Source organism: Pseudonaja textilis, chromosome 1 (assembly GCF_049901715.1).
Source record: "Pseudonaja textilis isolate UNSWEBS1 chromosome 1, rPseTex1.2, whole genome shotgun sequence".
NCBI lineage: Eukaryota > Metazoa > Chordata > Lepidosauria > Squamata > Elapidae > Pseudonaja > Pseudonaja textilis.
In genome coordinates, this window is record NC_141990.1 from 318,678,030 (window position 1) to 318,691,511 (window position 13,482).

At 46.7% G+C, this 13,482-nt stretch overlaps 1 protein-coding gene across 1 annotated transcript; it reads left to right on the forward strand.

Annotated features, from left to right (window-relative positions):
* Window positions 1-387: 387 nt before the first annotated feature.
* On the forward strand, window positions 388-11,678 carry LOC148128370 (uncharacterized). The gene is made up of 3 exons (XM_087923224.1): window positions 388-782; window positions 4,862-5,034; window positions 11,039-11,678. The coding sequence occupies exons 1-3, from the start codon at window positions 474-476 to the stop codon at window positions 11,349-11,351; spliced, it is 795 nt and encodes a 264-aa protein (XP_087779350.1). The 5' UTR covers window positions 388-473; the 3' UTR covers window positions 11,352-11,678.
* Window positions 11,679-13,482: the final 1,804 nt, after the last annotated feature.

Here is a 13,482-nt window from a genome sequence, read left to right on the forward strand (position 1 = left end):
TGTCAGAACCTGCGGAATATCACCTCTGCTTCCAACTCTGATTATCCGTTATCTCTTTGTAGCAGCTCCTCAAATATTGGAACGCTGCTATCCTGTCTCCCCTGGTCCTTTTTTTTCACAATCCTCACTTTTTACGTCCTCACCAAACTCCTTGCTTTCCACACACACACACACCCCAACTAACCCTCGCCAGCTGCCACCGACCTGGAGGCTCAGTCAGTCCCCTCTGAGGCCCCCACCCCCAAGGGGATTCATTAATATAGATGTGGCTTAAGTGCCAAATCCTGCTTAAACCCCCAAGACGTGCCGGGATAAGTGGGCGGCTTTGCAAAGCAGCCCATGTGTGAGAAAACGCCATTCAGGATCAGCCAATCTTGGGTGTTGCAAGCTGGTTTCCAGAAGGCGCCTTAATTGGTCTGGATTTTCACCACCCAAGATGAGCTAAGATCCAGAGACTCCCAACTGCAGGCACCATGGAAGGCGTTAAGGCTGAAAGCCAGTGGAAACCCGGAGCCTCCTTCACCATTGACCAACTTCTCTTCAGTCAAGGTAAGCAGCCAGATCCAGAGCTGAGGGATTGCCAGAAGGAAGCGGAAGTGGAGACTGAGAACCCAACCGCAGAACCATCCGAAGCGCCAGGCTCCGTGGATCTTTCGGACAAACCCAACCAGTCTTACGTCGCTCTCATTTCCACCGCCATCCTCTCCTCACCCAGAAAAAAGCTGCTGCTTTCTGACATCTACCAGTGGATTATGGACCACTACCCCTACTTCAAAAACAAGGTGAGCCCCGCAAAGACATATTTGAGATATTTGGTCCATGCTGCGCTTCTTAGACTTAGAAGAACTAAAGAATGCACGCCGATCGGCATGCATTAAAATAAAATTTCGTTGCTAAGACATTTAGGCTGAAGTTAATCAAAAAGATAGTTTTAATAAGGGTTTCATAGATCGGCTGTGTCCTCTTTTTGCAAAATTCGTTCATCACTTTCTCCGTGAATGAACCTGCAGTTAGATAGATACAGATACAGATAATAAGAGTTGGAAGGGACCTGGTAGGTCATCTAGTCCAACCTCCCCACCTAAGCGGGAGACCCTACCCCATTTCTGACAAATGGCAGTCCAATCTCTTCTTGAAGGTCTCAAGTGATGGCGCTCCCTCAACTTTCAAGGGCAAAGCTGTTCCATGGGTTGATTGTTCTCACTGTCAGAAAGTTTCTCCTTATTTCCAGGTTGAATCTCTCCTTGTTCAGTTTCCATCCATTATTCCTTGTCTGGCCTACAGGCACTTTAGAAAACAGCTTGGCCCCCTTGTCTTTGTGGCAGCCCCTCAAATATTGGAAGACCGCTATCCTGTCTCCCCTGGTCCTTCTCTTCACTAGACTAGCCAAGCCCAGTTCCTGTAACAGTTCTTCATATGTTTCAGCCTCCAGTCCCCTCATCCTCCTGGTTGCTCTTCTCTGCACTTTTTCTAGAGTCTCAACATCTTTTTTATAATGTGGTGACCAAAACTGGATGCGGGACTCTAGGTGTGGTCTTACTAAGGATTTATAGCGTGGTATTAGTACCTCAGTTGATCTCGATTGTATCCCTCTGTTAATGCAACTTAGGATTGCATTAGCTTTTTTGGCTGCTGCTGCACACAGCTGGCTCGTGTTACAGTTCTATTAAGTTCCATTCTGGAGCCTCATTTCCCATTTGCTGCCACAAGAAGCCAATACTCTGCCTCATCCTAGCGATTGAACTACTACCACTTGGTGACATACAACGACGTCAGTGTTGCTGGTGGAAATTGATGAGTCAGCTGCCATGGACATCACAGCATGTGGATATAGCTGTGTTTGGAGTTTGTGAGCTTTTGTTCTGAACGGTCCCAAGTGGATAGCACCAGGATTTTCCATCTCCCTTTATTTTTTTCCCCCACGCTACCCTAAATTTCTCAAGCAGCAGTGGAATAAAACAATAAAAATGTGGCAATTGTCCTTTGATGCACAAAGTTTGCAGATTTTCCTTAGGTTAATTTCCAATTACATATATTGTAGAGATTATATTTATCAATTCATACGTTACATAGTGATTGACTTGATACTCAAGCTAATAAGATAAATTAAAATTTTATTCTCTTTATACATTAATTCTACAGGGACATTTGCCACCAGTGAATTATCCCTCTTTCATTTACATTTCCAGGACATTTTGATGGCTTTTATTTGCCTTAGCTGTTAAATAAACAAAGGGTCACCAGCTCCAATATGCACTATATAAACATGACAAAAGTATAACTAAATAAATTATGCATAGACCCACTTAATATGATTATGTGACACAGAGAAACAACACAGTGGAGTTTGGATATAGACATGGTGAGAAAAACAATCTTGCAAGTTTACCAGACGGATGTCATAGGGAAAAAAAATGGTTACAGAATCTGGTAGTCCTGCTAGAAATACTTCAAAACCTCCTCCCAGAAGGGAGCAAGAGAAACAGACCATGAAGTGGGTGTGCAAGCTTTGAACTCTAAGGAAATAGCACTTATAAGCAGTATCCTGAATAACGGGAAGTGGGCTTCCTATAATCTTCTCCGCGGTCCTCACCACCGTCTGTAGGGACTTTCTATCGGTGGCACTGCTGCCACCACACCAAACAGAGATGCATTTTATAATACAGATTAGCAGAGTTCGAAGGGACCTTGTAGGTCATCTAGTCCAACCCACCGCCCAAGTAGGAGACCCTACACCATTTCTGACAGAGGGCAGTTCAGTCTCTTCTTGAAAGCCTCCAGTGGTGAAGCTCCCACAACTTCCGAAGGCAACTTCTGTTCCATGGGTTGATCGTTCTCACTGTCAGAAAGTTTCTCCTTATTTCCAGGTTGAATCTCTCTCCTTGTTCAGTTTCCATCCATTATTCCTAGTCTGGCCTTCGGGTGCCTTGGAAAATAGCTGGACCCCTTCCTCCTCTCTGTGGCAGCCCCTCCTCAAATATTGGAAGACTGCTGTCATGTCCTTCTCTTCACAAGACTAGCCAGGCCCAGTTCCTGCAATTGTTCATCACATGTTTCAGCTTCCAGTCCCCTAATCATCTTGATGGCTCTTCTCTGCACTTTTTTTATAGAGTCTCAACTCTAGAGTTTGTTGAAATGCTCCCCATTGTGCCTCTGTAGAAAGTGGCCAGGACAGAAGGAAAAACATTTTCTTTCCTCATCCAAAATGCAGGAAATGCAGGCGCTGGTTTGCACGCTTCACTAAGGATGACGTGTGGAGAAACTAATTCAGATCGTTAGTTATCTGCGCCCCCGGATACTTAACCCTGCTGTCCATCTTTACAGCTGCATCCTTGATACTGAGGAGAGTACGACCATGCCGGCTCTTTCTAAAATCTACAATGACCTCCTTTATTTTATTAGCATTTAGAACCAGGTTGCTTTTATTGCAACCTTCTTCTCATGGTGAGGATCTCTTATTCCAAGCTGGAAATTGAATTCAGCTATCAGCTCTGTTGTATGTAGACATTACATATTATGAGTTAACCTGTGGAAATGAAGAACAGAAGGGAAGACATACTTATCCGATATTTGAACTAGGCAATGATTACTGGACAGTTATAATAAACATGTAGTGTTCTGTAAACTGGTTATGTTCTAAAGTAAATGTCAGGCTTTTGGGTAGAGCACGGGCCTGTACTTTTTGGCATAAGGGTATGTGTAGGCGATACTAGGTTATCTCGATCCAAAAGGAACTGGTTAATGATATATTGTATGAGAGATGGTCATAACAGGACCATAACAGGAAGAAGAAGCCATGAGAAAGAGGGTAGTTTCCAAGGACGAGGAAACAGGTGTTACGCTACAATAATATGGGTGTGGCATAGGAAGATACGTAGCTTGGATAGATTGTGAACTCAGGAAAGGGGCAGAGACTGTATATTTGAACCTGTACATAAACCCCAGCCCTCCTGGGGGAAATGTCTTCTGCCCATGAGCAGAATTCCCTTTTGCAAAAACTTCATAATAAAGCTCTTGTTCACATGTCTCCAGTTGTTGTTGTTTTTTTTAAATTATTATCACAAGCTCGCTTTAGCAAATAGTTCTTTAGTTATTTTCGAAGATTTATGAGGTTTCCCATCTTGGAGTGATGCAGTGGCCTAGAGGGGGAGCTCTTGCCTCCACAATCAGGAGGCTGTGTGTTCGATCCTGGGTAGAGATAGATATTTCTCTCTGTCTGGACACGATGAGAATATATCTGCTGAACAAAACTCCGCATTGGCAATAGGAAGGGCATCCAGCCAGTTAAACACTCTGCTGGTTCCATTCAGTTGCCCAGACTCCAGTCCTGGAAGGGATGGAGGGCTTTCACGAGAAAGATGACTCTTGATGGCTTTCTGGAAGGATCAAAGATGGGCACCTGCCAAAGACTTTGTTTGGTTTCTGCCCTGGGTTGGAGAAGTATCTAGATATCATTTCTGTCCTTTTGTACAATGATAAGGAATAATCATGCCATCTGGTCTTCTGTGGGAGGTAAGTGGTGTTGTGGTCTCGGACAGTGAGGAGGTTGGGGAGGAACATGGCCAGTCCTGGAGTCTGGGGAAGTCTCAGATGATGGCTCTGCATCAGAGGCAGAGATGGGGCCAGGGCCGTCGGACAGTTACAGCTGCCTTTGGAGTCAGAGTTCAGTGGGGCAGAAGAACAACTTGGAAGCAAAGTGAAGGAATAAAAGAGGCTTCACCTGTTTTCTGCGACTGTGTTTGTTTTGTATCCCACCCTGGGTCATCACAGGGTTGGACTAGAAGATCTCGAAGGCCCACCTCTGTTATTCCATTCTATTATTTCACGCCTGACCATCTGTTGTGGTTTGGTTTCCACGCAGGAGAAAAGTTGGCGCAACAGCGTGAGACACAACCTCTCCCTGAACGAGTGTTTCGTCAAGGCAGGTCACAGCAACAATGGGAAAGGACATTTCTGGGCCATTCACCCGGACAACCTGGAGGATTTCTCCAAGGGCGTCTACCACCGTCGGGCAGCTCGGCGAGGGATCCGGAGGTGAGAAGGGAGGTTGGCTGAAGGTACCTTCTAAGCAAGCCCTGTGGGAAGAAGGACAACGAACAAAATGGTGGGCTGGGTGGGGCCTTGGGATACAAGACCCAATTTAGATCCTTTTTTTGACCCTCGTCCCCCTCCATAGTTCCCGGTGGTCTCATCAATTGCATGGTATATAGTATAAAGACTCTTTTCAGTATCATGTGCAGGTATTTTATTTTATTTTTAAGCTATTTTATTTAATTTTTAATTTTGTTTTTAAGCTATTTTCTTTTCTTTTAAAGCTATTTTTTTTAATTTTTAATTTTTTAATTTTGTTTTTAAGCTATCTTTTTAAAATTTTGCTTCATTTTGCTTTATTTTTAAATTTAATTTAATTCTTTTTATTATTTTATTTTTATTTTATATTTTATTTTCAGAAATTTTATGGCTACCCAATTCACTCTCTGTGACTCTGGAAAGGAGAACAAGAGTAAAAGGCCAAGACAAAACAATAAAAAAGAGAGGCAATTATCTCCAACCTCTCTAACAACAAGAATCAAATGAGCTGTCAGGATTCCGGCAGTTGCCCTCATGAGTCTCGAGTCATAATTCAGCCTTTTGGAACTTCAAAAATTTTAGCAACTGGTTTTCTGCCCGGTTGCTGGGTGGGCATGGCCTAGCCAGCCTCCTGCACCATGACGGTGGCGTTTTCACCCTCCATGGGCTCCAGAGGCTTTCGTTGCACTCCATGAGGACGAAAATGGCCTTCCCAGGCTCCGGAGGCCGGAAATTTCCCATTTTTCACCCTACCTGGGCTTCAGAAGCTTTCCTCGAGACTTTGAGAGGGCAAATATGGCCTCCCCAGGCTCTGGGGACTCTCTCAAGGTTGGAAACGGCCCCGTTTCTGGCCTTCTGGAGTCTTCAGGAAGCCTGTTTTTCGCCCTCCTCAAGCCTCCACATAGGCCCTGCACTTACCTGGGATCCAAAATGAACTGCATGGGGACTCCTGGGAGGGGAGGGGGTGGGCGGGACCAGCCAGTCATCAGAACTACAGGTTCGGCCCAACCAGATGTAAAATTAGCAGCCGGTTTGCCTGAACCGGTGCGAACCGGTAGCAACCCACCTCCTACTTAAAGGGATGATATTCCATCGTGAAGGAGCCACCATAAAGAAGGGCCTTCTTCTTGGTCCCATTAGATGGACCTCCTTAGAAGAGGGGGAGCTGGTAACATTCCCTTTCTCCCTTCTCTGGTGGGCTGGGTGGACATAACTGGGAAAAGACGGTCCTTCAAATAACCGGGATAACCTTTGGATTGGTTTGACTTTGTGAAAGTTTATGAGACACGGCTGGTTGGGGAATTCTGGGAGTTGAAGTCCTCAGGTCTTCAAAATCACCAAGGTTGACCAACCCTGGACTACATGGTCCATAAGATCCCTTTCTGCTCTACTCTTCTAGAACACCATGTTCTCTGCCGCCCCATACTGGTCACCTGGATTTTTCCAGTCCGGATGTGGGCAGGACTAGATCATATGTAGCTTGCGAACTCTACATTTTGACTTCACTCGATCTGTGAATCCTGCCAGTTAGTTGTGTGGCTCGTTCAAACAACCCAGTCATACAGGATGTCAACTCATACAATATTTCTATGGTCTTTTTAGAGTTGCCAACAGAAAGGGAGGGGGGAGCAGTGAGCAACTTGCATTCCATTAATGTTTTCAAAGATAGTAACTAGGTGACTGAAGTTTCTGCCATGCAAAATTTTAACTGGAGAGCACGATTGATGACTCTGGGCTATGGATGTGTCCCATTGGAGAATATGAATTATGATACACCCAGGGGGTGGGGGGAAAACCAGGGTCAAGGATGACAATGAAGGATGTGCCTCAGAGTCAGCTACACCTAGGCAGCTCCGGCATATTTACTCCTAATAAATCTTTAAGTTTTGAAAATTCGACTAGAGATTCATGATGGAAATGGGGGTAACTACTGGATCCCTGACACGGAAATGCAATGAAAAATTCAATGATTGTGGCTTGATGTCTATGATGAAGAGCAACAGATGCCTTCAGTGGCACATGCTAGACAGAGTTCCTTGGGGGGGAGGGTCAAGAAAAGTCAAGAAGCCCCCTCCCTTTTCGTGTGTAGTGACCCGCATTAAAGAGGGAGGGTCTTCAATGCCAACCTCTCTATCTTGACTTTCCTTGACCTCCCCATTTGACCAGGAATGGACAACCTCTTGTTGTCTGGATCAGGGATCGCCAAACTTTTGGACCTCAGGGACCACCAAACTCATAATTTTTAAACCCCAGGGACCACTAACCAGTTGTGTGACCTAATTTGTGGGTGTGGCTTGGTGGTCATGTGATTGGCTGGGCGTGGCTTGTATGTAAATATTATAAATATCTATATAAATATTGATTTTTTTATAAAAAAAATAGCTTTTACCCCAAATCAGGCAAAGCAGGCAGGCAGATTGAGTTGCTCCCAGAATCATTCCGTGATCTGTCTATCTGCCATCGGCTAGCTCAGTCTCTCAAATTTGCTTGCCGTGAGTCTGCACTGAATAGTAGAACCTTCAGTCCTAAGGGAGGTTCGGCTGTGCTTAAAAGCAGAGCCGAAGATCTAAAGACTAGCTAGAAAGCAAGAAATCCAACCGTTTCCTGCTTTTTAGCTAATCTAAATCTCCTGGCACAGCAGAACAGATGATGGTCAGAAAAAGGAAAAATAGCAATTTTAGCAGGCAAGATTGCTGGGTAAGGAGTGATGTAGGCGGGGAAGGTTCCTGCGGATCATGTGGGCGGTGCAGCCTTGTGTTTCTGTGCAGCCTGGATTAATTGCTTTGCGGGGTGGTGCTCTGGGGGGTGAGATTTCTCTGTGGCCCACCAAAATTTTCTCACGGCCCACCAGTGGGGCCATGGCCCACCGGTTGGCAACTGCTGGTCTGGATAATGCAGCTGAGCTGTGGCTCCCAGCGTCCCTCGAAAGAGGTTGGTTCCAGATGTTGGCACCACCGATGACAGGTGACAAGTTTACATCGTGCATCCTTCCTCACCCCTAGAAATAATATTTCCCGCATCCCTCTCTGATCGTTGGACGGCAAAGCTCTGACACGTTTGCAAGATGTTGCATCAGTGCAGTCAAAGAACAACAAGACCTAAAGCTATAGTGTGTGTGTGTGTGTGTGCGTGCGTGTGTGTACCAGAGGCTGCATGCAGGTTTAGAGAGGACTGTGTGCGTGCAAATATTTCTCTCCCATGCATCTCCTTTAGCTGAAAACCTAGTGAGAAGGGAAATCAAGGTTCAAGGTTGATGGAGTTTAAGGTCTTGTGTCTTTATACAAAGTCTGGAATACAGACTGATGACCCTCAAATCTTGTCTCTCCGCTTATTGTCCAAATTCTCCCCATAATTTGAGCATGTCTCCCCACATTCACTTAACGATGAGCCAGCGGAAGGGTGGGATTCAGCTACTTTGGGCTGGTTTGAGCAAACCGGATGCTAAATTTACACCTGGCTCGCCGAACCGGTAGTTGAACTGACTGTCTGGCCCCGCCCACCCCATCCCACCAGAAGCCTCTCAGGAGTCGCCACGCAGCCCGTTTTGGATGCAGGTAAGTGCAGGGTCTGCACGGAGGCTCTGGGAGGGGGAAAACCGGGCCAAACCAGAAGTTTTGGAAGTCCAGAAACGGGCCTGTTTCTGGCTTTCGGAGAACCTCTGGAGCCCGGGGGAGGCCATTTTTGCCCTCCCAGAGGCCTGAGGGAAGCCTCCAGACTCTGGGGAAGGTAAAAAATGGCTCTCCTGAAAGTTCCAGTAGGCCACGCCCACCATGGCCATCCCCACCCAGACATAGAACCGGTTGTTGGGGACATTTGAATCCCACCCCTGAACCAGCAGTGTGCTGCAGGCACCAAAAAGAGCAATCCCAGGCTACATTAACAGAGGGATAGAATTAAGATCACACTTTATAAGGCCTTGGTGAGGCCACATTTGGAATATTGCATCTGGTTCTGGTTGCCACGATGTTAAAAAAGAGATTGAGACTCTAGAAAGAGTGCAGAGAAGAGCAATCAACACAATTAGGGGACCAGAAGCTAAAACATACAAAGAACGGTTGCTGGAACTGGGCCTGGCTAGTCTAGGGAAGAGAAGAACCAGGGGAGACAGGAGAGCAGTCTTCCAGTATTTGAGGGACTGCCACAAAGAGGAGGAGTGGGTCAAGCTATTTTCCAAAGCACCTGAAGGCCAGACAAGGAACGGAAACTAAGCAAGGAGAGAACCAACGTAGAACTAAGGAGTAATTTTCTGACAGCAAGAACAATTAACCCGTGGAATTACTTTCTTCAGAAGTTGCAGGTGCTCCACCACTGGAAGTTTTTAAGAAGACAGTGGACAGCCAAAATGATGTAGAGTGGGGGTGTCAAACTCAAGGCCCACCGGGGGTTTAGATCCGGCCTGCAGGGCTGGGCTGGAAACAACAAAGGATCGGCCCACGGTGACTCTGCTAGCGAAAATGGAACATGGACTTGGTCTTTCATGTCTGAAAGGATGAGAATGACAGGAAGGAGATGGGAATGTGAGAGGAAGGAAAGAAGGAAGGAAGGAAGGAAGGAAGGAAGGAGGGAGGGAGGGAGGGAGGGAGGGAAGGAAGGAAGGAAGGAAGGAAGGAAGGAAGGAAGGAAGGAAGGAAGGAAGGAAGGAAGGAAAAGAGATAAAAAATGAGATTGAGGAGATGTGTTAGAAAAGGAGTAGCAGAAGCTGTGGGAGGAGTCAAAAGAGGGATCAGCCAAGAATCCCTACATGATCACAAGCAAACTAAGTCCAACTGAATTCTGCTAACCCTTATCTAAATCTTAGCAGGTACTAACTGTGAGTTGAGAAGATTCTTTGTATGCATATGTTTTTAGCAATAAATCAGCTTCATGGGGTTTGCATGGGCGGACCTGATCTTTCACACCTGACGTAAGGAAGGTGAACATAAGGAAGGAAGAAGGAAGGAAGGAAGGAAGGAAGGAAGGAAGGAAGGAAGGAAGGAAGGAAGGAAGGAAGGAAGGAAGGAAGGAAGGAAACTGATGGAGCAGCGTGGCAGCTACAACCAGAAGCACATTCTACACATAACTTCTTCAAGGCTATATCCCAGGCTGCCAGGTGTTGTGGTTAGCTGGCAGCAGGTGTAGACAGCTTAGGAGACTGGGGACACAGATGAGGGGCCAGGACCACTAGGGAGTAGACTGCTGCCTTCAGAGATTGTGGGGGATGACAGCAATGAGGAGGAGGTTCCCGAGGAGCCTGTGCCAAGTGCGCGTGCGTGCAGGGCTCCTCGCAGGAAAGAGCAGCTGCAGCAGCACAGGCAACTCAGGAGTAAGGCTGCAAGGCAATGGCCCCTCCTTCAAGAAGATAAAAGCCAGCTGTGAAGCGAACGTACTTTGCAGAAGGCAAAGACGTTTTGAAACTCCAGCCTCGTGGACATTCCAGTATCCTGAGTTTGTATTTGAAGATTCTTGTATTGCAAATTATTTCTTGTCTGTTATCTTTTTGGCAAGCCTCGCACAGTTTGGCAAGGCTTGTGGTTATCACAGCTAATCATTTTGTAAAAGCATTACAAGGTTTTTGTTTCTTTTGGATTGTGTTTGATTTGTCGGAAAAGGCCGTGGGTCAGAACACCGGGACCAGCCTGAGAGGCGTGATCTCTACAGCCCGGGAAAGTGCTCCATTGGAGAATGTGATTTATGACACACCCTGGGGGGGAGGGGGGAAACAGGGTCATAGGTGGGCCGTAAATTACATGAGTCAGAGCTAACTTCATTTGGGTACATGCCAACATGTTGCTCCTCATAAATAACTGGATTTCTTTTGAAGCTTGGCTCGAGGCTCATGGTTTAATTAGGGCATCCATCGGAACCCTGACACAGTTTTAGTAAAAGGCTTACGGTTAAGCAGTCATGACCTTTGTGAACCTGAAAATGCATCTGATTTTTGAACTCTTGTAGATTGAAACAACTGTGTTTTCTTGCTTGTTTTTCCCAGGATGGCAATGAATTTGAGTTCCCACCATCCCTACAGGCATGGACTTGCTTGCAACCTTCTGGGCCACTGGTGTCTTTCCTGCTCTTCGTTCTCCAGCTCTGCGCATCTCAACTTGCCTGAATGTCACCGGCCTCTTTTTCCATTGCCCTCTTCGGTCTCTTGGCTTCACCCCTTCCTCGTGGGTGGAAGTGGAGAGAAAGCCCAAGCCGAAAAGAAGTTCAGTGGCTGGGGCAGTTCCTGTCCACAAATCACAGCTTCGCCTTGGACCATCCAAGGTCATCAAGCATCATTCCTTGGACTTCTTCCCCACTAGAGGCCCTCATCTTTAGTACCGTGTTTCCCTGAAAATAAGACCTATCCTGAAAATAAGCCCTAGATTGATTTTTACACGTGTGGCCAATATAAGCCCTAACCTCCAAAATAAGCCCTAGTTAAGATCCCGCCCGCTCTGTTGCATCTGGTTGCACAAGGTGAGGTGAGGTGCAAAGGTAAAAATCAAGCTATGACAGGGATGGGGGTAGAACTGTCCCAGGTGCCCCACACCCGCTTATCTTAGGACAGTTGCATCTAGGCCTCACACTCCCTGAAACATGGTTCGCCTTGCCAGTCCGCTTCTTCCGATTGCACGTATCGCCCCTGGCCTCCAATTCACCATCAGAGGCCTTTGGAAATGAGGTCCAGATTGACGTGCGGGCTCCATTTTGTCATCAGAGGTCTTTCCGAAGGCCTCTGACAGCGCAATGAAGCCTGGGGGGCGGGGGGTGCTGCTCACAAGCGGAGAAGAGCAGCCACAGAAGTGGACTGGCAACAGCCACATGGGCTCCTGCTGGGTGTGGCTATCGGTGCCGCTGCTGCAAGATGAGACAATGGAAAAGACATCCCTCCCCCTCAAAAATAAGACCTAATGCCTCTTTTGGAGTAAAAAAATAAGTCTGGGTCTTATTTTCAGGGGAACATGTTAGCTAGTTCTGTCATGGTATGCGGGAAAGACCTTGTGAGATGGATGAAGAGATGCTACCTAGACAATGGTCGCATTGGAGACAGCTCAGCCCTCAGCTGCAATAATAGCTGGAACGAAAAACTTGGAAGGAGTGTCCCTAGTTTCTTAGGCTGTAAAGGAGATAGCGAGAGAATTGTATATTCAGACTTGCAAGACTCATGTCAGTCTTGCCAGACAGACTACCTACAGATTCGGCCGGTTTGCACTGGTTCCCGAGAACCGGTTAACTTTCTCAGCAGTTTTGGTGAATTGGTCGTTGGAAGAAATCATTAGCGCAGGGAACCAGTTGTTAAATTATTTGAATCCCACCACTGACTACCTAAGTAATCAGATGAGCTTATTCGACTTATTCTAAGCTTATTCTAAGAAAGAGGCTTAGAAGTTTCTTGGGGTGTAAAGTAGATGGGGGGAAAGAAATATGGCTTAGAGAATGGTCATCTCAGCCGGTCTTCTGAAAGCTCGCAGATTTGCACACAAACCACACATACAACAGCAGAAAGCAGGTTTCAAGGTGTTTAATGTCAAACAACAAACTTCTCATCTGGCAAGAGCGGCATACAATCCGGTCTAGGTTAGCACTGGAAGCTTCTGCCTTCCAATGCTATTTAAAGGTATTAACACACCCACCTAAATGCTTCTATCTCCTGTACCTGCCCCTAATTAGCCCCTTAATTACCTTCTAGGTCACCACCCAGTTATACCTAATATGTCCATTGTTTCCTATCTCTGCAATCTATCTTTTGCCTATGAACCCTACGTACTCATGAGTAAACTATATACCCAGATTCCCCCCCCCCCATCATTTGTTGCAGCACTACAGTCGATTCCAAAAGCCGCAAAAGGACAGGTGGTTTCCCGGATTCCCCCTCTTTATCACTGTCGACCATCCCGCTCTGCTGACGATGCATCTGCCGCAGCTAAACAGTCCCGGAAGTATATAGCGTCAGGCTTCAGCAGCTCTTGCAAATGTACTGATGGGGCTCAGTTTATCTATCAGTACTAACAGAGCCCGACAGACTGCCCCTTCTACCAGAGATCCACCTAGAAAAAGAGAACGAACAGATGAAACGTTACGCATTGTCTCTCCCCGCCCCTGTTTTCTTGGCAGGATATTTTACAGGGCAGATAAGAGATTGCCTAGCCTGCAGCTGCATAACGGCTAGAGCAGGGGTCTCAAACTCAATTTACCTGCGGGCCGCTGGAGGCAGAGTCTGGGTGAGGCTGGGCCGCATAAGGGATTCCAGCTAGCGACGCATGGACAACGTCTCGACGCGTGACGTCATTTCCGCTTCTACTTGTCACAACAGCGCGGCGGATGACGAACAGCCCAGTAGCAGTCGCCTTTCTCTGCGTTTGATCGTGGCATTTGTTGATGGTAGAAAGTACCAGAATGGCGACCGCAAAAAAAGGCGACTGCTACCGGACTGTTCGTCATCCGCCACAC

Coding starts and splice junctions, on each gene's coding strand:
- LOC148128370 (XM_087923224.1), top strand. CDS start 474: ATGGAAGGCGTTAAGGCTGAAAGCCAGTGGAAACCCGGAGCCTCCTTC. Junction 783..4,861: donor ACCCCTACTTCAAAAACAAG/GTGAGCCCCGCA, acceptor GTTTCCACGCAG/GAGAAAAGTTGGCGCAACAG. Junction 5,035..11,038: donor GCTCGGCGAGGGATCCGGAG/GTGAGAAGGGAG, acceptor TGTTTTTCCCAG/GATGGCAATGAATTTGAGTT.